Source organism: Hylobates moloch, unplaced genomic scaffold (genome assembly GCF_009828535.3).
Source record: "Hylobates moloch isolate HMO894 unplaced genomic scaffold, HMol_V3 SCAFFOLD_273, whole genome shotgun sequence".
NCBI lineage: Eukaryota > Metazoa > Chordata > Mammalia > Primates > Hylobatidae > Hylobates > Hylobates moloch.
The window spans coordinates 12,644-36,368 of NW_026652548.1; the positions used below are offsets into that span (position 1 = coordinate 12,644).

The 23,725-nt window shown below is 35.0% G+C and overlaps 1 protein-coding gene across 1 annotated transcript in view; it reads right to left on the bottom strand.

Annotated features, from left to right (window-relative positions):
• The window catches only part of LOC131382627 (cilia- and flagella-associated protein 47-like), a gene marked incomplete at its 3' end in the record, with an annotated part of 31,276 nt that extends 7,907 nt beyond the window's left edge, over positions 1–23,369 (bottom strand). Inside the window, exons 1-4 of the mRNA XM_058435015.1 lie at positions 23,218–23,369; positions 17,321–17,471; positions 16,129–16,217; positions 4,184–4,261 (exon numbers count right to left, since the gene is read on the bottom strand). Of these exons, the coding sequence (XP_058290998.1) occupies positions 4,184–4,261; positions 16,129–16,217; positions 17,321–17,471; positions 23,218–23,369 (470 nt within the window). The remainder of the gene's footprint in view (positions 1–4,183; positions 4,262–16,128; positions 16,218–17,320; positions 17,472–23,217) is intronic.
• Between the last annotated feature and the right edge of the window lie 356 nt (positions 23,370–23,725).

Sequence of the window (23,725 nt, forward strand, 5' to 3'; positions counted from 1 at the left end):
TAAAGCCAGTTTAACAATGCTTACTACTTCATACTTTACTACTCACCTAAGAAGAGAAAATGTATTATTTGGAGAGATATTAGCTGATGTGAATCTGAGGAGGAGTATCAGTTAATAGTATAGGCTAGGTCATGCTGCAATAACATACAACCTCATGTATCAATGGATTAGCACAATAGTTTATTCCTTGCTAATGCTACATGTTTATCAAGGTGGAGGGTACACTCAGGGATCCTTGGTGAAGGAGGCTACTTTCTTCTTTATTTTTATTTTTTGAAATAGGGTCTCACTCTGTCACCTAGGCTGGAGTGCAGTGGCGCAATCTCATCTCACTGCAACCTCTGTCACCCAGGCATAAATGATTCTCATGCCTCAGCCTACCAAGTAGCTGAGATGACCACCAGTAGTGGCACCCGCCACTATGTCCAGCTAATTTTTGTATTTTCAGTAGAGACAGGGTTTCACCATGTTGCCCAGGCTGGTCTTGAACTCCTGAGCTCAAGTTATCTGTCAACCTCAGCCTCCGAAAGTGCTGGGATTACAGGCGTGAGCCACCATGCCTGACCAGGAGGTTCCTTTCTATATGTGTTTCAATGATAGTTGTGGCAGGAGAAGGGAACATGAACAATTTCTCACTGGTTCTTAAAGCTACCATTTGGAAATAACATACAGCACTTCTCCTCACATACCATTGGCCAAATAGGCTATATGTTGACACATAAATTCCACATTGGTGGAGAAGTGCAACATTACCATGAGCCTAAGTAGAGGAAAACAGGAACATTTCAGAAAACCTCTTTAAAAAATCCAGTTCATTTATGGAGTTTTTTTTTAAACATTTTCTTGTTTTACTTGCTACCATGCTGATTAAACATAGAGATTATACTAAGATTTTATTGAGACAATATAATGATTATTATATGGTGGATTGCATAAGAAAATTAATCATAGAGGCACTATTATCAACTTTCATTCTGGCCATGATTTAAAATACATGTTATTAAATTTCAGTTTGTATATGGAAATCTCTTCAAGACAAACAATAAAAGGCTTTTAAAAGTAATGTGTAACATTACTAAGTATTATTTTATTAAGACATATTTAAAGATAGAAATGCCTCATTATGCCAAAGAAGCCAGATTGATGAAATATTAGATCATTTTGTGCTACTTGCGGATAAAAGTCTTTGTGTCCCTTCATGGTGGAGACTTGGTTAACTACCCCAATAATCGTTTTCCTTTTCTCCTCACTGACACAACCCTAATTTTATTTAGATGTGTATGGAGAAAGGAGGTTTCCCAGTCTTTCTTCCAGCTAGGTTTGGTCATTTAATTAAAATCTGGCCAATGGGCTACAAACAGAAGTGCTGTGTGGTATTTCTGGCAAACTTCCCTAATAGAAAAAGGGCACACTCTTATCCTTGTGCATCTTCCTTTCCATTGCCTAAGAAGTGGATTTTGATTGATTGTTGGAGCTCTGGATAGTTTAATCAATCCCTCAGAAACTGAATACAGATTTTCGTGCTACATGATCTAGAGTCTGGAGGTGTTATACAGGAAGCAGGCAGAATTCCAGATGAAGGAGCCATAGTAACTTCTTCTCTTTAGAACTGCCAGAAAAACAACCTTTTGCATGTGAACTTAAGACTACTTTATCTCAATTCAACATACGGATTTGGGCCTCAGCCATCATCTCATGCTGGTCCCTAAATGATAAACCAAGAGCTTGCATTAAGTGACAAGCCCTCTTTCTTGAGAAACTTCGTGGCTTTTGCCTTTATAAGAATTGCCCTTGCCTTTGATTTAGGAGACAGTCTTCACAGGGGTACACATGAGTAAATCCCCAGTATTTTAAATGTATGGCTCTGAGTTATTCTTGGAGAGTTAATCTGCGTGAGCCTGACTGCTCTATTTGGGATCAATGTTCTCTCTGACTCAACACTCAATGTCTCAGCATATTTCAGTTTTTCTTGACTGTTGTTTTGTTTTGTTTTTCATCACAGAAAGGCTTGAGAGAAGAACTAAGGAAGTATAGCATTAGAAATAAAATGTATGACACCAATTAGAAAGAATGATCAATAATGCTTGGGACCATGACAGACACACTTCTTAAGCTATATTTCATGCTGAATTGGTAATTATTTGGGATGAGTACTTCCAAGGTTTCCTTTCCTGGAAAAATTAAATTATAAATGCTTTTATAATTGTTTGCTCTATTTTCTTTTTGATTTGGGGAGCATACCACAAAAATGATAACCTTACTTGTAGCTTTAGATTCTATGGCTTCAATAATCCCAGAACTCTGGATCTAATCAAACCCATTCCAGAGTATTATATAAAGAAAAACATAATAAATTTGAGATGCAGAAATCATATTTTGTATTCTAAATCCTGAAATTGTACTCAATTTTTCTGTTCATTACACTGATTCAATTTTGAGTTATTTATACTCACAGATACCTACAGTGTTACTTCAAGATCTGACTCTAATTTACCATATACTATAAATTTTACACAATTAACGTGAAGAAGTTATTTGAAGTCCATTCAGGCAAAATCTACAATCACAAAGCAGCCACTTAATCAAGAAGAATCAAGGGGCTAAAAAGATAAAAATCTAGGAGAACTGTTTACAGAAGAGTTTTTAGCAATACTTCAGTAAAACTTAAATTTCACATCTACAAAGAAATTAACATAAAATACCTATAATCCTCTTATTCTTTTGGTATCTTTAATGCTACCTTATAGCTCAATACATCAATTCATATTTTATTGTTCACTAAAGCATAATGTGAAAGCAAGACTTCAAAAGCCCTAGGTAAGCATGACATTGGCATTCAATAAAATAAATGCAGTGAGACAAAAATGGTTTCTTCTTTAATAACTTTTCTCACAGAATAACCATTGAAGGAATCAAACATCTCATAATAGATGCAACTCATACAATCTCCCAAAAGTGTTAAGTTAAATACAAGTCACTTTTGAAAAAAAAAAAAAAAAAAAAAACTGTACTCATTTTAATCTTAGCAAGATCTGTATAAGCACTTTAACGGTTTCTAATGACACTGGGAATTCCTGTCATCTAAATTGTCAAATTCTTGCCCCTTGATACATTTTTGGATCTAAAAGGATGATATTGATGCTGTCAAGCACTATACAAAGACAAACAAGGGTGTGAAATAAACTAAAAACATAGTAGTAATGGTCAACATAGGGATGCATTTCATTAATAGACATCTACATTATTTTCTCTCTACTTAAATTTCTTTAACCTTGATAACATTGTTTTTAATTGTACTTAACTTTATATAGTGATTCTATAGTGTAAAACAGAGGAGCAACATAAAGCAATCAATTTTTTAAAAATCCTGTTTCTTTATTGAGCAAATTTCTTTATAAACTAAATATAGCCCTCATAAAGTAGGTAGAATAAATTTAAATACTGTCAATCCTCATTATCCACGAATTCCATATTTGCAAATCCACCTACTTCCTAAAATGTATTTGCAACCCCAAAATCAATACTCATGGTGCTTTCATGGTGTTAAAAGACATGCACAGAGTGGTGAAAAGTTCTCATCACTGGTTGCACCAATTCGCAGCCGAGGTCAAACAAGGTACAAGGGGTCTTCTTATTTCAATCCTTATAAAAGTATAGAGATGACAAGAGGTAGAGACAATAGTGGGCAGTGCAGAGTAATGCAAGACACTCAGGCCTAGTGGACAGAGTTTGAATACCTTCTCTGATGCCTTTTATTGGGGCAGTCTCAGGAAAGTCATCTGATACTTCTGAACTTTGTTTTCATTTTGTAAAAAAAAAAAAAGAAAATAGAGTCTTCCATGATTGGTTATTTTTAGAGTTTACTATTGTAATCTGTATGATTATATGTGTTTCTTCTTGGAATAATGGTTCAGTATTCACAAACATAATATGGGTAGCAATTTTATAGAACATAACTACCACAAATAATGAATATCTACTATATTTAATCAAGTTCAGATTTATTCAATTTTTATGCACATGAATCTAGTAATATATATATTTGGATATGAGTGTGAATTAGGTAAATTAAACATTTTGAATAAATGAAAACTATTGTGTAATTATATCACTAGTTTCCTTGACTACTTATTTCTCAAAACTTTTTCTCAGATACTTATGAGTACAAAATATAGACACTTACTCATGTTTCAGGTATTGCCTGGATTCAGTTAACTTTGTTGGCGAAGAGACAAATGTTGAGGATTCCACCAAAATGACACTGGAATAAATGAAGAAATAATTATTTTTAATTGATTGCAACAAAATTCAGATAACCACAAAACATTCTTCTTTTATTTTTTCCTATCATTCACAAAATAGCCTTAGAATCAGAATAAAATACAGTTTAAAGAAATCCATGTGCTTTCATTCTGCAACTCAAAAGATACATGTTAGAAAGAAGGGAAAGATTGAGAATGGAAATATGTGAAACATAATATCTTTTTATATGGAATGGCAGCACTGAATTCTCATAGCAAGGACATTTAGAAGATACGTGACTGGTCAAATTATATTCCAGAAACAAAGAGGAAATATCACACTGGTCTTACACATCACCAGAGCTGTACACGTTTCATAATTTCTAAACCTATTTCCATAAAAGAAAAATGTTTCTTTCAGGAGTGGACATGAGATGTGGGTAGCTAGTCAATCAGTATGTTAATAATTATGCCATCTTCTGAAATCACACAGCAATGGAAAGTCTTCCTATATGACAATGCTCATATATTCAAGAAATAGTTATAGAGACGCATTTGTTTCTTACTTGTAGGACATGAGGTTCTGGAAACACAGACATTTTTGCCTCAGGCTGCTCACATCATAGGGTAGGAATAGTATACAAATGATGCCCTAGCAGTACATTAAAGATGTCATGAAAATTCATGTCACGAATGGCTAATTCCACCTTCAGAAGTGAACAGATTGTGTCAAATATTGTTAAGAATAAAATATCCAAACGATTATCAAAAGAAACCCCTTTTCTTATGTAACAGTTATTGAGATCCCCAAATCCTAGCTTTTTGAGAAAAACTAGGCTAGTAATTAATCAAAAGTTTTAGTTTTGATAGCACACACACACACACACACACACCTCTGCATGTATATATAAACTAAAACGCAACATTTTCCTACATCCTAAAATTTATTTTTCTTATTCTATTTTTTTCTTTAGTCAACTTTTTATTTTTTATTTTATTATTTTTAAAACTTTCAACTTTTATTTCAGATTCAGAGAGTTCATGTGCAGGGTTGCTACATGGGTATATTGCATGATGCTGAGATTTGGGGTATAATTGATCTCATTACCCAGATAGTGAGCATAGTACCTAATAGGTAGTATTGCAGTCCTTGCCCCTCCATCCCTCTGCCCTCTAGTAGTTGCCAGTGTCTATTGTTCCCATCTTTATGTCCATGTGTACCCAATGTTTGGCTCCCACTTATAAATAAGGACATGTGGTAATTGGTTTTTAGTTTCTGCATCAATTCTCTTAGGATGATGGCCTCCAGCTGCTTTCATGTTGTTGCAAAGAACATGATCTCCTTCATTTTTATGGCGAGACTCTGTCTCAAAAAAAAAGAAAAAGAAATATTAACTGTAAAAATGCAATATCTACCTGTTAAAAGAAAAAAATAATCCTACTTGATAACTGCAGTTTCTAAATCGGCAGCTCTCACACTTCAATCTGCATAATAATTACTTAAAGTTTGTTCAAAATGCAGATTTCCAAAGTTCTACCTATATGAATTCTAAGCAGGTCTGGAATGGGTTCCAGAAATCTTTATTTAAAGCAAGTTCTTAAGATGCTTTTAATATAGTTTGCCCATTTATTTAATTTTTTTATGTTTATTTTTTTAGATGGAGTCTCACTCTGTCGCCCAGGCTGGAGTGCAATGGCACGATCTTGGCTCACTGCAACCTCAGCCTCCCAGGTTCAAGTGATTCTTCCACCTCAGCCTCCCGAGTAGCTGAGATTACAGGTGCATGCCACCATGTCTGGCTAATTTTTTCTGAATTTTTGTACAGACTGAGTTTCACCATGTTGGCCAGGCTGGTCTTGAACTCCTGACCTCGTGATCTCTCCGCCTTGGCCTCCCAAAGTGCTGGGATTACAGGCATGAGCCACCAAGCCTGGCCTCACCCATTTATTAAACTTTGAAACCTGCTGACCTGGAACAACATGATTCTAATATTAATGTAAAAACAAATCTTCTGGAGATGTTATTAATGCAGATTCTGACTCAATTGGATTGAAGTGGGCCTGAAATTTTGTCTTTCTAGCAAGCTCTCAGGTGATGTTGGTGCTACTGATCCAAGGATAACACTTTGAGAAGCAAGAGCCTAAGCTAAAACATAAAATATTTTTCAAATTACAAAACTAGACAACCAATGAAAGAAAGGCAGAGAATTACAGCGTTAGAACCACCATACATTTATGCCTCTATAGATGCAACAAATTCCACTGATCTTACCAAAGCTTGGCGTTTTTCTTGGATAAACACTACTCCTGAGATTGTTGCATGCCTCTCCGTATTTACCAGTGTTCTGAAAAAGTTAATTTTCACAACTCTTACCAGTGGTTTTTGTTGCATTGGAACTTGTGTGTTGTAACTCCCATCCTCCTTTTGACAGCTCTGCAAGCAGACTTGCACCCAAGGAAGTTGTAAAACTCTGAAGCTTACAACCTGAAGAAGGGGAAGACTGAGATTGGTCTTCTTAAAAAAAGTCTTATTCCTGAGCACTGTTATTATCTAACCTGTCTTGCTGCTTCCTGGAAAACTTCAAGCCTTAATTTGTAATGTATTTGTCTTTATTTGATCTGACTTAAGGGAGAACACCTACCACACCAGTATGTTTGCTGAAATCAATCCACAGCAATTATGTGTGAGATTGCTGCAGCAGCTGGGTCAAACAAAAGCCTGATGAAACATGAGAGGAACATATGGGGGAATATGTGTTGGATTAAACTAACTTGCCTGATCCCCAAAATATGTCAAAGATTTTTAATCCTGCATATGAGATTCAATGATGTGTCACCAAATAGACAACATCAATTAAATAGACAGAAATGATACAAAAGAACCAATTAGAAATTCTAGAATTGAAAAATAACATCCCTGAAACTAAAAATTACTAGGGGGGCTCAACAGCAGGTTTGGTATGGCAAAAGAAAAAAAGAAGCAGTGCATTTAAAAATACGTCAATTGATCTTATTTATTTTGAGGAACAGGAAGAAAAAATAATAAAGAAAAACTAACAGAGCTCCAGATGCCTGTGGGACACCAACATAAGTCTAATGAGAATTTCCAAAAGACAAGAGAGAGAGAAAGAGGTAAAAAACATTTTTTAAATAAAGAACGAATACTTCTAAAATTTGATGAAAAACATTAATTTCCACATCCAAGAAGCACAAAGAACACTTTGTAGGATAAACTTAAGGCAATCTACATAAGATAATAATAATCCAACAGTTGAAAGGCTGATATAGACAATCTTGTAAGTAGCAATACAAAATTGACTCAGTGCCTACAGTGGCTCCTTAATATAATTAACAGCTGACTTTCCATCTGAAATGCTGGAAGATAGAAGACAATAGGATTATGTATTCAGTACCCTGCAAGAAATAGAGTTGATGAAGTACAATGTATACAGAAAAAAACTCTCCTTCAAAAAAATTAAAAAAAAAAAAGAAGAAAACAAAAAAACTGTCCTTCAAAAATGAAGGAGACCCCGTCTCTACTAAAAATACAAAAAATTAGCCAGGCGTGGTGGCGGGCGCCTGTAGTCCCAGCTACGCGGAGAGGCTGAGGCAGGAGAATGGCGTGAACCCGGGAGGCGGAGCTTGCAGTGAGCCTAGATTGCGCCACTGCTCCAGCTTGGGCGACAGAGCAAGACTCCGTCTCAAAAAAAAAAAAAAAAAATGAAGGAGAAAAGATATTCTAAAGTAAAGAAAAACTAAAACAATTCATTACTAGTAGAACTGTGGCACAAGAAATATTTCAGCTGAGATAAAAGGACACAAAAAATTAATCAAAACCACATGAGGTAATAAAAGGCATGAAGAAAGGTGACTACACTGGTAAATATATATTTAAAAACAAGCTATAAATTTTCATTTTCTCTGCAACTCTTTATATTTGCCTTTCTCATTTAAAATAAGCAGGAGGGCCGGGTGCAGTGGCTCATGCCTGTAATCCCAGCTCTCAGGGAGGCAGAGGCGGGAGGATAGCTTGAGCTCAGGAGTTCGAGACGTGCCTGGGCAATATAGCGAGACCCTGTTCTCCACAAAAAGAAAGGAAAAAAAACCACACACAAAAAAGTGTAAAATAAGCAGGAGTAGGACAATAAATATAAAACTGCTTTATGGGCTTATAATGCATTAAGATGAAATTGGTATAGTAACACTAGGGAAAGGCTAGGAAAAAGAGATACAATGCAGATACAAAGTTTCTCAGTTATATTGAAATTCAGTTGGTATTAATCTGAGTTAGATTGTTTTACATTAGATGCTGATTGTAATCCTCAGGGTTAACTATCAAGAAAACAATTAGAAAATCATAAAGTAAAAGAAACTAAAAGGAATTAAAATGGTATACAAAATAACTATTAAAAAACTCAGGCAGTAACAGAGAAATAGATGAACAAAGACATTAGTCATATATAAAGGAAATATAAAAGTGACAGATATAAATTCTACTAGATTACAGATTGAGTTAAATTTAACAGACTAAACACTTCAATCGAACAGGAAAGATTGACAAGATGGGTAAAAGAAAAGAGACAAACTTTGGGCTCAAAAACACAAACCAATTGGGATTAAAAAGATTTAAAAAGGAATACCATGAAAATAGTAATAAAAAAGGAGCTGGCGTGGCTATCTTAATAAAAGATAAAATAATATTTAAGACAAACATTAAGCCTGACACCATGGGAGATCCTTGGACTCTCACCCCAAGCAAATGAGTAAAAACAAAACAAACAAAGAAACCCAAAAAAACACTTTGAAATTCTCTGGACATGGTTCTAAGGACATACAGCAAATTAAGAAAAATCTTTAAACAAAATAAACTAAAATAGAATAAGAAAACCAGTAGTCTGTGATATTTGAACCAAGAACTCTATCTCCTTCTTCCTTTCAAGCTCAACAAAAGAGAAACTTTGTTTCAGACTGTTTTTGCGGAGAACATAGGGCTCTTCCTTCCCCTGGCTCCCATTTGGAGGCCTGTGTTTCTGGGAGGCATGGGACGTCGACATTTTCACCTCAGTACACGTTACTAAGGCTAGGTTCTGGGCAAGTGCAGTTGAGAGACCGTGAGAAGCTCCTTTCTTCTACCCAGCACCCACTCATGGACCGAAGCTCTACCATGAGCATGGCACTGCTGAAAATACTGAAACCCCAACTGCCTTTGCCCAGTTTGTAAGGTGGTAGTTCCACACTGGGAGAAGCAAGTCAAAAAATCCTGAGGCTATTTTGCCCCCTTGCCTACCTAGCACTCAGCTCCTAAAATGGAGGGTTTGCTGAAGAAAAAGTGCACCACTGTCCCCACCCCCAGCTCTAGAGTCATGGATCAGATATTTTCCCTGAGGAGAGAAGCAGGCCTTAAAATGAATAGCCCCTAATCGCTTCCCAAAGTACTGATTTCATTTTCAATAATGTGTGGAGAAATTCAAGTGAAAGTGTGCTCTCAGAAACAGTGCCAGTTACGGTGAAATACAATTGGATGGAGATTCGTAGATCAACAAAGATGCAAGCTAAACTACAGGCCTGTTAGTTTGCTAGAGAGAACTGGAGAAGGAGACTGCTAGAAGTCCTCCTGGAGTTAGAAAAAATCTTAAACAATGATTTATAGAACTGTTTTTTCAAAGAGGTCTGAAGTTGACTGAATTAGCTTGAAGAGTAACTTATCCACCCCCACCCCACCCAGGGAATTTAACAGAAGGGTGTGGTCAGGAAAACACACAGGAAGCCCTGCCAAAGCCCCTGTAATCCCAGGGTAATTGTGGGCATGCCAAAGACGGTGGCCTTTGATAAGCAACATCAGACCCTTAACACTATGTGTGTGTAGGTTTGAGCAGGGGAGATAGACATCACCAAAATAACCCAGCCAGTCAGTAAAAAAAATTAGAAGTGCCAATAACATTAGCAAGCCTGGGGCAGATAGAACTCGTATCTAGAATTGGCATAATATATTGTCTACAATGTCTACTCTATTTCATAAACATTATGAAACACACACAAAAAAAGAAGAAAAGGAACAGACAGTAGAAACTGCCTGCTAGAGTAACCCAGGTATCAGATTGAACAGAAATCAAATTTAAAATAGCCATTATAAATATCTTCAAAGAACTAAAGGAAACTAAAATTAAAGAAGTAAAGGAAAGCATGATGACAATGTGGCATCAAATAGAGAATATCAACAAAGAAGTTGAAATTATAAAAAAAAGAAACAAATGGAAATTTTGGAGATGGAAGCTACAATAAGAGATAAAAATTCCCTCGAGGGCTTAATAGTAGATTTGAACTGGGGGAAGAAAGAACTAACAAACTTGAAGATTGGTAGAGATTACACATTCTAAAGAACAGAGAAAAAAATGAAAAAAAGTAAATAGAATCTGACGTATGTATGGTAGGCACACCACTAAGAACAACATGTGGGCAATGAAATTACCTGAATTAAAAAAGGAGAGAGGAAAAAGGAGAGAAAAAATGTTCAAAAAATAAAGTGGGTAAGATGAAAGCTGGATCAGGTCACAGAAATTATTCTATATGGTAGCACCAATCCATGCGAACAAATGAAGAGAAATGGAAATAATAAATAGGAAGGTTATAATATAAAAACTATAGATATATACTTGCTGTTTGTTATGGGCTGAATTTTGTCCCCTCCAACTTCATAGTTTGAAGCCCTAACCCCGGTATCTCCAAATGTGACTGTATTTGGAGAAAGAGCCTTTAAATAGATAATTAAGTTAAGGCCCTCAGGGTGGATCCTAATCCAATCTGAATTATGTGCTTATAAGAAGAAGGAAATTTGAAAACACAAAGAGATATCAGGGATATACATTCACAGAAAAAAGACCAAATGAGAAGACAACTATCTGCAGGCCAAGGAGAAAAGTTTCAGAAGAAAGAAAAAAATGACGGTGTTTTAATCTTGGACTTCTAACTGCCAGAACTCTAAGAACATAAATTTCTGTAGTTTATTCCATCTGATCTGTGGTGCTTTGTTATGGAAACCCTAGTAAACTAATACACTTTCTCCCAGCTTTCTCAAAGTCATACAAATTATATAAAATAATAATTACAGCAATATATTTTGGGTATGTAATATTGATGTAATATGTATGACAATAACACCAGGAAAAGAATGGAAAGGTAATAGAGCTATATAAGAGTAACATTTTGTGAATCTTACTGGAATTAAGTTAGTATGTATTTGAAGCTGATTATGATAAGTAAAAATGTCTATGGTAAACTCTGGTGCAATCATTAAGAAAACAAATTCAACAATATATTGAAAAAGCCTTTAAAAATTAAAATCCTGCATTGAAAAATATTCACTATTATTAAAAAAAGAAGTCATGGACTAATAGAGAAACAAACTAAAAGATATACAATACAGCAAACTAAATGGAAACTGGTAAAAGTAAAATCAACTGTGTCAATAATAACAAATTTGTGAATTGATTAAATAATGCAATCAAAAGCAGTGATTAATATATACATACAATAGAATATCATTCTGACTAAAAAAAGAGGAAGTCTTGCATCTGTAACAACATGGATGAACCTGGAGGACATTATGCTAAGTGAAATAAGTCAGTCACAGAATTATAAATATGCACAATTCCATTGATACGAAGTGCTTATACTAGTCAAACTCATAGAAGCAAAGAAGGCCATCATGAATGACAGTAGCTGTGGGTTTAGGGAAATGGCGAGTTGTTGTTCAATGGGCATAAAGTTTCAATTATACTATTAGATGAATAAATTCTAGACATCCACTATAAAATATAGTGCCAATAGTTAACAATATCATGCAGTTCAAAATGTAAGAGGGTAGATATCATGCTAAGTGTTTTTACCAAAAAACAAACAAACAGAAAACCAAAGGGATATAAGAGCACTTTGAGAGGTGTTGGAAATTTCTGTTACTTTGATGATGGTGATGGTATCATGGGTGTTTGCACATGTCTAAACTCATCAAAATGTACACAGTAAATACCTGCAGTTCTTTCATATAAATGTTATCTTAATGAAGCCGTTAAAACAAAACAAAACCCCCAAATCTGACAATATGCTATATAAAGGAGACATACTTTAGATTGAAAGATAAAAAATAGATTGAAAGTAAAAGGATGAAAAATTATATATCATACATACAACCACAAGAATGTTGAAGTAGCTATACTAATAAAAGACATGATAGAATTTGAAACAAAAATTGTAACTATAGATAGAGACATTTTATATGAACAATCAGGAAGATAAAATTACTATAAATATATATTCACCGAATTTTAGAGCACCAAAAGACAAAGTAAAACTGACATAAGTGAAGGGAGAAATGAACAGATCAACATTAATAGTTAGATAGTTAAATACTGCCCTTTTAATTATGAATAGAAAAATTCAGACAGAAAATCTACAAGAAAATATGTCTTATACAATACTATAAACCAACTAAAATTAAGAGACACCTATAGAACATTTTACTCAACAACAGCAAAATATAAATTCTTCTTATGAGCATTCCGCAGTATGGACCTTATGATATGCCATAAAACAAATCTTCATAAATTTAAGATGATTTAAATAATACAAAGTATGCTCTCTAACTTAAATGGAATAAAATTAGTGACAGAAAAGTTGAAAATTAACAAACATGGGGAAATTAAACAACATACTCCGAAATAACTGGTGGGTTAGCAAGAAATAAAAAAGAAATTAAAAATAATTTAAGATTACTGGGCATGGTGGCTCGCGCCTGTAATCCCAGAACTTTGGGAGGCCAAGGTGGGTGGATCACCTGAGGTCAAGAGTTCGAGACCAGCCTGGCCAATATGGTGAAACCCCGTCTCTACTACAAATACAAAAATTTGCTGGGTGTGGTGGTAGGCGCCTGTAATCCCAGCTACTCGGGAGACTGAGGCAAAAGAATCACTTGAACCCGGGAGGCAGAGGTTACAGTGAGCCGAGATCACACCATTGCACTTCAGCCTGGGGGCAAGAACATAACTCTGTCTCAAAAGTAATAATAACAATTTAAGATTAATGAAGATAAAAATAACATATTCCAAAACATATGAGATGAAGCTCAAGCAGTCCTTAGAGAGAAATATGTAGATAAAAATGCCTATATGAAAAAAAAATCTCATAATAATAATCTAAATTTTCACCTTAAGAAGTGAGAAAAAAAGAGACATCTAAACACAAAGCAATAGAAGGAAATAAGTAATATCCAAAAAAGTTAGTGCAGAAATAAAATAGAGGATAGTAAAACAGTAGAGAACATCAAGGAAAGCAGAAGGAATTTTTTTAAAAGATCAATGAAATGACAAATTATTACCTAGACTGATCAAGAATATAAATGAGAAGAATTAAATTACTAAAATAAGGGATAGAAGGAGGAACATCACTATTTGCCTTTCAGAAATTAAAAAAGGATTATAAGGGAATACTCTGAAAGCCTCTGTGCCAACAAATTAGATAACTTAGAAGAAATGCAGAAATTTCTGGAACAAAATAAACTAGCAAAACTGATTTGAGAAGAAATAGAAAATCTGAACAGGCTCATAACAAAGAGATGGAATTAGTAATGATATAAACTTCCACAAAGCAAAGCTCAGAACCAGATGGCTTCACCTGTGAATTTTATCAAACATTCAAATAACTAATTCACAAACTATTCCAAACAATAGAATAGAAGGTAACATTTCAGAAATAATTCTATAAGGTTAATATTAATCATACAAAAACAGACAAATCACTGAAAAAAGCAATTACATTATTAAATATTATAATTATACAGGCAAAAGCCTCAATAAAATACTGTACTAGCAAACTAAATCTTATCAAATATAAAATAAAAAAATAGCATTATAGAGCATGAAATAGTGGTGTTCTGCAAAAGAAGAATTTGAGAATCACCAGTCTGGGAGCAAGGCATGGGAATTAACAACCTGGTCAGCTAATCCTATCTCTGTTAAATATAGACTAGATTGCCTTATTTGTTCAAAGTAATGTGAAATTTTGATGAAACATGATAAATTCTTGTCACTTATGCGTACAATATTGGGGAATATATGGGGATATTTTTATTTTATTTTAAAATATGTTTAATATGAGACTGCTAATAATAACCAAGTCAATCATTTATTAAGTGTAATATTAAAAACTGGGTCACTTGTTATATTGGTTATAACTCAAAAATAGTTTCTATATTAATTAATTGGTCAAATTCCTTCTTATTCAATCTATTTTATTATGTTAAAATTTCAAATGTAATATATGCCTCTTACACAATATTGGTTTTACACATTTGGAAATTGGTTTTATATTTTTGAGTTTATTTGTCCATTGCCTAAGTTTGAGGGACATATTCATATAAGGAAGGATATAGTTAAAATCACTTGATTAACAATTTTGCTTCCTATCAAACCACAAACCCCTTATAAGCATTAAGCATTTTAATTAAATCTGAGATATAACATAAATACATGTTAAAACATTACTGTTATTTGAGAAATATGTATCTGTAATATTCTCCCAATTTCTGGAATATCCAGATTTTCTTTCTGCCTTAACACTAGAATGTAAGACTAAATTTGTTTGATCCTGTTTTTCTCTGAGGAACTGCAGTCAGTCATTTGGCCTACCTAAGGGCATACTTTAGTACTGTGTTAACACACCATATATTCTAAAATTTTGTGTTCCTTATACTCCAATGTATCACTTTAATAAAATTGCACTAAATCATATTCTCTCTCACATGCACCTAGGAACCAGGTATTTACCAATCACTGTTTCAAAACAATATTTCTTAAAACAAAATGACCAAAATTATTAGTAAGAAATTACCAAAATCCTTTACATACAGTGATTAAAAGAAGTGGAAATTATCAAATAGGAAAATAATAAGCATATTATAACTTCCAGTTTCAATATAAGTATCATAAGAATCTGATACCTGAAGCTGGAAAAAACAGAGTTCCTAGTTTAATCAGCACAGAAGGTATCACCTTCCGTCGTCTTCCTCAACATGGTATACATTTCCAGGAAGTTACTTTTCTATTGTGTCATTAAATAATACTTGAAAATTTTATTGTCTTTTCATCACAAATATGTATTTTTGTTATTATTATCTTAAGATGAACACATGCACATTGTGCAGTATAACTTAGTTATGATGCTCTAAGTAAAAATGTTTTTTTCTGCTTAAATTGATATTTCAATTTTGGACATGTACAGAATAAAAATAGAAGTAAAAAGTCTATTAATTATACATATTTTTTAATAATTGAAAGAACACTGAATTTCAACAAACAACTTGCAGACAAAACTCTTAAATTTAGTATGATCATTTCAGGAAAACTGATTTACTTTAATTAGTTGTTTACTTTTTTCTGATGGTGCTTAGAAGTTTATAGGAATGTGAACACATATAATTTCTGCTCGAAATGGTTCATGTTGAAGAGATGAAGAAAATTACGGCCAGGCGCGGTGGCTCATGCCTGTAATCCCAGAACTTTGGGAGGCCAAGGCGGGTGGCTCATGAGGTCAAGAGATCGAGATCATCCTGGCCAACATGGTGAAACTCCATGTCTACTAAAAATACAAAAATTAGCTGGGTGTGGTGGTGCACCCCTGTATTCCCAGCTACTTGGGAGACTGAGGCAGGAGAATCGCTTGACCTGGAAGGTGGAGGCTGCAGTGAGCCAAGATGGTGCTACTGCACTCCAGCCTGACCACAGAGCGAGACTCTATCTCAAAAAAAAAAAAAAGAAAGAAAGAAAATTACATATGTCTCTTCAGAGTGGAGATAGAGCGCTAATTGCAATGAATTTACACCAAAACAATAACTTACCTGAAGTCCCCAGCCGTATGGAAGGGGTTTTTCACATTTACAGTGACTTCCTGAAGTTGATAACACGGGCTTTTGCATTTTATAATGTCCTAAAGTAAAAAAATAAAATCTTACCACATGATAATAACAAAAAATGAAATTTCTGAATTATAAAATATAATCTTAAAAATCTATAAACCATCCATTTAATATTACACTGACAGTACTTCCCACTATCAAAAGAAATTCCATGGAGAAAAACTCTCTAGGTATTCTATAGTTTCAGCAAGATTATTTTACCATTTTATTTTATTTCATTTTTATTATCTAATCTGCTTCCCAGTGACTTAACACCATATAGGGGCAGATGGGGAAGTAAACAGTTGCATTTCTACCCCAGAACCACCAATGACAGGCTAAGCCCAGCCATATCTCTTAGCCACATGTGACAAAACAATGTCTTGTTTCAGATCATTTGTGTGAGAGGGTTGGGAAAAGTACATGTTCATTATTCAGGAGGAAATAAGATTACACATAGGAAGTGACAAATGCCCACTTCCTGTTCTGAGCATCACTGTGTCAAAAGGCAGTCTGTCCATATGAGCATCTCAGTGCCCTCCTCAACAACAGGCCATCACTCAACCATCCTACAGTCATTTTCTCTACTTACCACTCTTGCCCTGCACACCTAAAATTCTTTATAATCCATTTGGAAATCTGGCAATCTAATGAATTTACTTATTCTGTACCATACATCCATGGTAGAAATTAATATTTAGAAGAGATAATGGCTACAAAAAGTCAATCATAATAATGTCACAACCATTTTATAAAGATTTAAAAATCTCTCTTCCCCACCCTTTGAAAAAGAAACACTTAGAACTCTGTCTGGAACATTGTCACCTCTCAATAAATGCCAGCATTAGCCTTATCTTTATAATAGATTTGATCTACAGGACACACAAGATAAACTGATGAAAGCTACTGCCAGAGAACAGGAAAGTCCTTTTTTACTGCATAAACTATCAACTCTTAGTCCAGCAAAAACACAGAAACAGGCCCAGAACTGCTTTAAGTTAAATCACAAGTATCCATGGCACAGGGATGACTCAAGAAACAGCTGCCTAAAGATAAAATGTATAACAATAACATGCTTTTGATACTCCATGGTCTAATAAGAGAAGCAAAGACATCGTAGGTAAAATTTACTTACAATGGCTTCAAAATCAAGGACTTTGCCTTTAAGAGCAAAAGCCATTGTAATTCCTCTTGCTGCATTCTTGGGTTTTGAAATTAATAGTAGTGAAGCTTCAGCAGGACGAATAAAGCGACTGGTGAATTTCAGAGTGACAATAATTTCGTTTCTATTTAGTAAAAGAAAAGAGAAAACATTTTAACAAAAAAGACAACTTACAAGCATTTGTTTAATGTAGACCATGTATCTAGTGCCTACATCCCCCTGCAAGTACTCACTTCAGCTGCAGTTCTCAAGAAGCCTACAATCTAGTTATTGTCATCAGTTAAGCTATCTTAATATATTTTGTAAAATCTGAAGTTAACTTTCAAATATATAATCTCTCAAATAAAGGATTTTCTAACAGCAAGCCACAGGAAATCATGTATGGATTGTTTTGAGGGAAATTCATAGGACATTCTGTGCTACTGTTTAGGCAAATACTTTGTCATGTCACTGGTCTCTGGTAACATGTGGAAACGTTAATAAAATAAAAATTCAAAAAATGCATGAAATAATTATTGAAAATAGCATTCAAAACTCATAACCAAATAATGGCAGGTAATAATACGTTTAATTAATTACAAAAAGGAATGAGGAAAATATTTTCATCCTCCTTAATCTTCAATTTGGCAGTCTAAGCCATAGGATAATGGTGAGGAGGTGATGGATTTGGAGATTCCGTTCCCCAGTCTGTAGGAAAATGACTGCACCATGGTACCCCAGCAACCTTGCCTGAGTCCACATAGGCCACATACGCACTGTAAAAATGCAGCTGACAAAAGTCTTGGCAGAAACCCCATGATCCTCCTGCAATATAAGAGCATGGAGGCTATACACTGTTGTTGTAGGAACATTTCTCACTTGCCTCCCTAATCTCCCCTGAGAGACTGTCACCAGACAGTTTATCATTGCTTCCTGGATTGTGATGAGGTATGAGGCTTGCTTCCTTACTCCTTTTAGGATAGAGTTACAGGCCATGAAGCTTAATGACAGCATGAATTTGGCTCCTCAGCAAGAGGGTGTCTTACCATCCATGAGGAAGTGATCTGACCCCTTTTATTTTGATATTGCCCTGTACAAGGGACATGTGAATCTGGTACTTTGATTACTTGTGCTTTCACTGTTTAAATAAGTAACACTCTAAATTAAACAATGGACTCTCTATTTTGCTACTGGATCAATCTTTCAGTCTTGCCTTGCCTTGATACAGCTGTAGGTGATAAAACTTGGGGAAATTTTATCTTTGCTTTTCCTCTGGTTTTTAGCATGGTTACCGTTATACATCCTGTAACAGTTATTCTTTTGTACCAACTACTATCTATTATGTCGCTTAGAATACACATATTTAAGAATGGAGATGGGAATAGATTCCCTTGGTGTCAAACCTTGACCTAACTGCGCCAGAACTTTTGTGCAGTTGCTGTTGAATGGGTGAGACTAGGAAGAAACGAGGAGTGAGATGAATGAGGGGTTTTCAAAAGCAATAGAAATGTTCTCAAAATAGTTTTGTAGGGAAAATTACAGCTCACATCTTACAGGAGTGAGGGTGATTTTAATTTAGATATGTGTCCTCGACAATTTCAATTGTGTGCAAAAGGATTCTTATGAAAACTCATGGGCATGAATTTAACTGAGAACAAAGAACATTTGACCTTGAGGTCTTTTTCCAGGTATACAGGCTCAAATTATTTATTAAGATAACAGTGAGTGATTTAGAGTATTTCCAGTTATTCTAAAGTACATCACTATATAAGATCATTTATCCATTAATTCATTCATGCAATTGATATTTTTAGATAATTTATAGAATGTTCCAGGCACTCTTTTAGGTTTCTGAGATACAGTAATTAGAAAAAAAACACCCCTATTCCTGCTCTCCTGGATAGTACAAATGGTAGGACATGGCCAACATTCTACCATCACGAAATAAATGTGAAAATTACAAATTATGTATGTGCTGTGAGAGCATATAATGGGGAGTGTGACATAGTCTGAAAGGTCAGAGAAAGTGATATATTAGGTGGAATGTGAAGGATCAGAATGAGTTAACTAGATTGAACAGGGGATGAAAGAAGGCATCCAAGGCCTCTGGTATGGGCAATTAAAATGTGTTTGAATAACTAATCAAAGGCCAGTAATGCTAAATATTAGCAAGCAATAGGGGTTATGATACAAAATATAGCCAAGACCAAGCTGCGAAATCATAGTGACTGTCACAAAAGTGAAAGTGTACTTTGGACCATGTTAAGCATATTCAGTCTATATCCAAATGTTGATGGAAAGCTGCTGAAATATTTTAAGCACCTTTTTAAATTTCTGTTAAAGGTTTAAATTTCTGTTAAAAATTAGCTGTCATTCTAATATAGAGGACAGATTTCAGACAAGATTTTTAGGAGTCTATTGTGGCAGTCTAGTATAAAGATGATGTTACATTAAATCGGGGTGTAATAGGTGAAGAAGGGAAAAAGAAACAAGGTTTATGACACAATTGGTAAAATCGATAGGATCTGGTAATGGATTGGATCTCCATGGAAACTGATGAAAAGAGAAGCATTCAAGAATGACCATCATCTAAAGAACATGCATTTAATGAAGGATTTTATGAACCTATACTTAAGTCCTATGGAATACATTTCAAAATAGAGTATCCTTTTTATGAGATAAATAGCTGGTTCCATGAACAGCCTTCTCTTAAGTATAGGTAATTATTTTTTTAATTTTGTAGTTATATTGAAGCATGTAAATGACCAGCATTCTTTTCTGAATTTGTTAGAAACTTCAGAATCAAATGTGTAGTCTCCTTCAAATGGGTTTCCTAAGTCTCCAGGCATTTCTATCATAACTATAGGTTTCATTTTAATTATTTTACCTTTTATTTTCTTTTTGCTCCAATTGCCTTTCTCTGATTTTTTTTTAAAAAACCTCCTTGATATTACATGTACATTGTAAGCTACTTCAGTTTAGCCTTTGGAATAGATGGAGAATAAATATACAACACATCAATGTCAGTGCACATATGGCTCAATGAAAATAATGAGAAAAAAAAGAATGGTTTGCTAAATTTATACTTTCACTTTTATGACAGTCACTCTATGGTTATAGCTAAATTTAGTCATAAAGTTAGATGCAGAAGTAAATATGCCTGTTTATATGCTGGTGTAGCTGTTTAACATTTTCTATATAAATAATATGTCTGAGAATTTAAATCCATAGCTGGCAGAAAGAGACATTATCAACTGTGATCTAGACAGTATCTAACAAAGAATGTGGCACACATAAATATATAATTATATAATATCTTATAATGATAAAATTACTCATTTTTTTGATTAGGAAAACAAAATATTTTCTGAGTCGTATTTGTAAAAACCAAATCCTGTGAAATTATTTAGCCGAGCTAAAGAGAGCCACCTAAAATAACAGCTACCTAAAATAATTTTATTTCAAGCCTATAAAATAAAATGCACTTAGATAAGTGAGTAGTTGTTTTTATATGTATTCAGAATTAAGCATTACTTCTTCTGGGAACCATTCCTTGGTTTCCTCAAGAGTAGGCCGGCACTTCTTTTTCCATTTTCATCTAGTTCTATACACACATAATCAATAAAATAATTATTGATTTATATCTTCGTTATGTATTTGCTTGCCTGGCATTGTGATAGATTGTTAGCATTTGCAAGTAGTGTTGACATATCTTAATTTGTGAGTCACCAGTACTCCAAATTGAGGCAGTTGTCCTTATTAATTGCTTCCTCTGAGTTCCATTATGGTACAAGGTGTTTTGCCTATATAATCATATTTATCACTGACAGCACTGTGGGTAAATAGTCTTATCCACATTTTTCAAATAAGGAAACTGAGGCTGGATCATAGAGCCTTTACATGTCAAGACTGAAACATGACATTTAATTGTTAAATGATATGAGAGGAGTTCTAAACCACAATGGCATCTGAAACCCAGATTCATCATTTCTTTTCCCAAGAAAAATCTCATGAAAATTATAATAAAGAGATTTTCAAAACACAGCTGGTTAGAGGAAACCATCACCACATAAAGGCAAGATGGGATTCAGACAACCTACTCCCTTCAATGCCATTATAAAATGTCAGACAATTGGGCATAAAAGCAGAATGGTTTTTCACCCTAATGTGAAGCCTACCAATTGACATACCTGTGCACATACAGTATAGAAACTTACTTTTCTATTGCCATGTTATTACACATGAATGAATAACCATGTGTCAGGAGGCATTTGAGTGAATCTTAACAGGGAACACTAAGATCAAGGTAAATAAAGCAACTGACTTTAGAGAAAATTCAAGGATAGATGAGAACATAAAAGTCAGAGACAATTATGAATATATGGTACCTCAATTTAAGAACAGGATGTCATGAGATAGAAATAGTCAGAGAACAAGTGCTCTTAGCAATTTATATGTATAAAAATTCATATATATATATGAACCAGAACTCAGACCTTTGCCAGACACTGAATCTGCGAGCACCTGGATCCCTTGGATTTCCCAGACTCTAGAACTGTGAGAAATAAATTTCTGTTGTCTGTAAGCTACCTATTTTATGGTTTATTGTTATAGCAGCCTGAATGGACTAAGATGGCAAATCAGTATTGAGAAGTGGGTGGGGGTGCTGCTGTAACAAATACCTAAAATGTCAAAGTGGCTTTGGAACTGGGTAATAGGTAGGGGCTGGAAGAACTATGAGGTGCATGCTAAAAAAAAAAAAAAAAGCCAACATTACTATATAAAGGCCATAAAGGGTGATTATGGTGCAGGCTCAAAATAATACAGCGGTAGAGAAAGCTTTAACATTCTTAGAAATTACCTAAAAGTGTGATTCTGATAAAGGCTCAAAAGAATAAAGCTGTAGAGAAAGCCTTAACATTCTTAGAAATTACCTAAAAGTTTGTGAAAAGAATACTGGTAGAAGTGTGGACAGTAAAGGCCATCCTGATGAGGTCTCAGACAGAATCGAGGAGCAAGTTATTAGACAACAGAGGAAGAAAACCCGTGTTAAAAAGTGACAAAGAACTTGGCTAAGTGGTGTTTGTGTCCTGGTGTTTCCTGGAAGGTAGAACTTGTGAGTGATTAAATAGAATGTCTGACTAAAGAATTTCCCAAGAAAGTGTCAAAGGTGTGGATTGGCTTCTATTGAATGCTTATAGTAAAATGGAAGAAGAAAGAAATAATTTAAAAACAGAATTTTTAACCAAAAGAGAATCAGAACTTAAAAGTTTGGAAAATTCTTAGCTTATCCATATTGAAAAGAATGAGAGAACAAACATCTTTAGGGGAGAACAAGGGTCTTGGCAAGGAATTGTTTGATAAGGAGATTAATATGGATCAGGAATCTCCATGAAAACCAGACGATATTCATTAAAACAATGGAGAATTACCCCAAAACATTTCAGAGATCACCCGTGCTGCTTCTCCCATCATAGGCCCAGAATGCCAGGGCCTGAGAGACAGAATAATTTTAAGGAGAAGGGAGTATGAACAGCTGTGGGACCCTGGTGTTTGCTGCCCACCGATGCCTCAAGGCTGTACTGTCCACATTCCAGTATCATGCTCCTTGGCTGCCCCAGGTGCTGCTTCAGCAGACCCAGGTGTGGCTTGGAATGTGGTCGCTGCCCCTCTGATGGTCACAGGCAATAAATTTGTGAGGCATCCATGTAGTACCATTTCCACTGGTGCAGAAAGCACAGAAAGTGCATGCCTTCACCTATATTTCAAAGGGTACCCTGGAGAGTCTTGGGGTTCAGTTAGAGAATTGCCATGGGGAAGGGCCACTGCAGAGTTCCCGCTAAGGCAAAGCCCAGTAGAGCTCTGGAGGCAGGCCTCCCTGAAGACCTCACACCAGTAGAGACATTGGAGCAAGATTCCAGCTCAGGGTAACCACGACCACAAGACCCAGGCATAGAATGACCACAGCGGCGAGGCTACTGCAGAGAACTGACATGTTCCCAGACACAGAGCTGTGGCGGGCACTGGGCTGCCTCAAAGCCATTGCGGGCAGGACCACCAGTGGTCCTGGAGAACAGAGTTTCACGTCAAAGAAGATTATTCTGGTGCCTTAAGATTTAATGTTATTTGTCCTGTTTAGTTTTGGACTCACTTAGGACCTGTTACCACTTTCTTCTTTCCTATTTCCCCCATCTGGAATAGGGTAGAAGTGTCTACCCTATGCCTGTTCCAGCATTGTATTTTGGAAGCATATAACTTATTTGATTTCACAGAATCACAGCTGGAAAGCAATTTGCCTCAGGAAGAATCATACCTTGAATCTCACCCATATCAGACTGATATGATTTTTATTTATTTTTCTAGGCAAACCCTAAATACAAGACTTATATGATAGGTGAG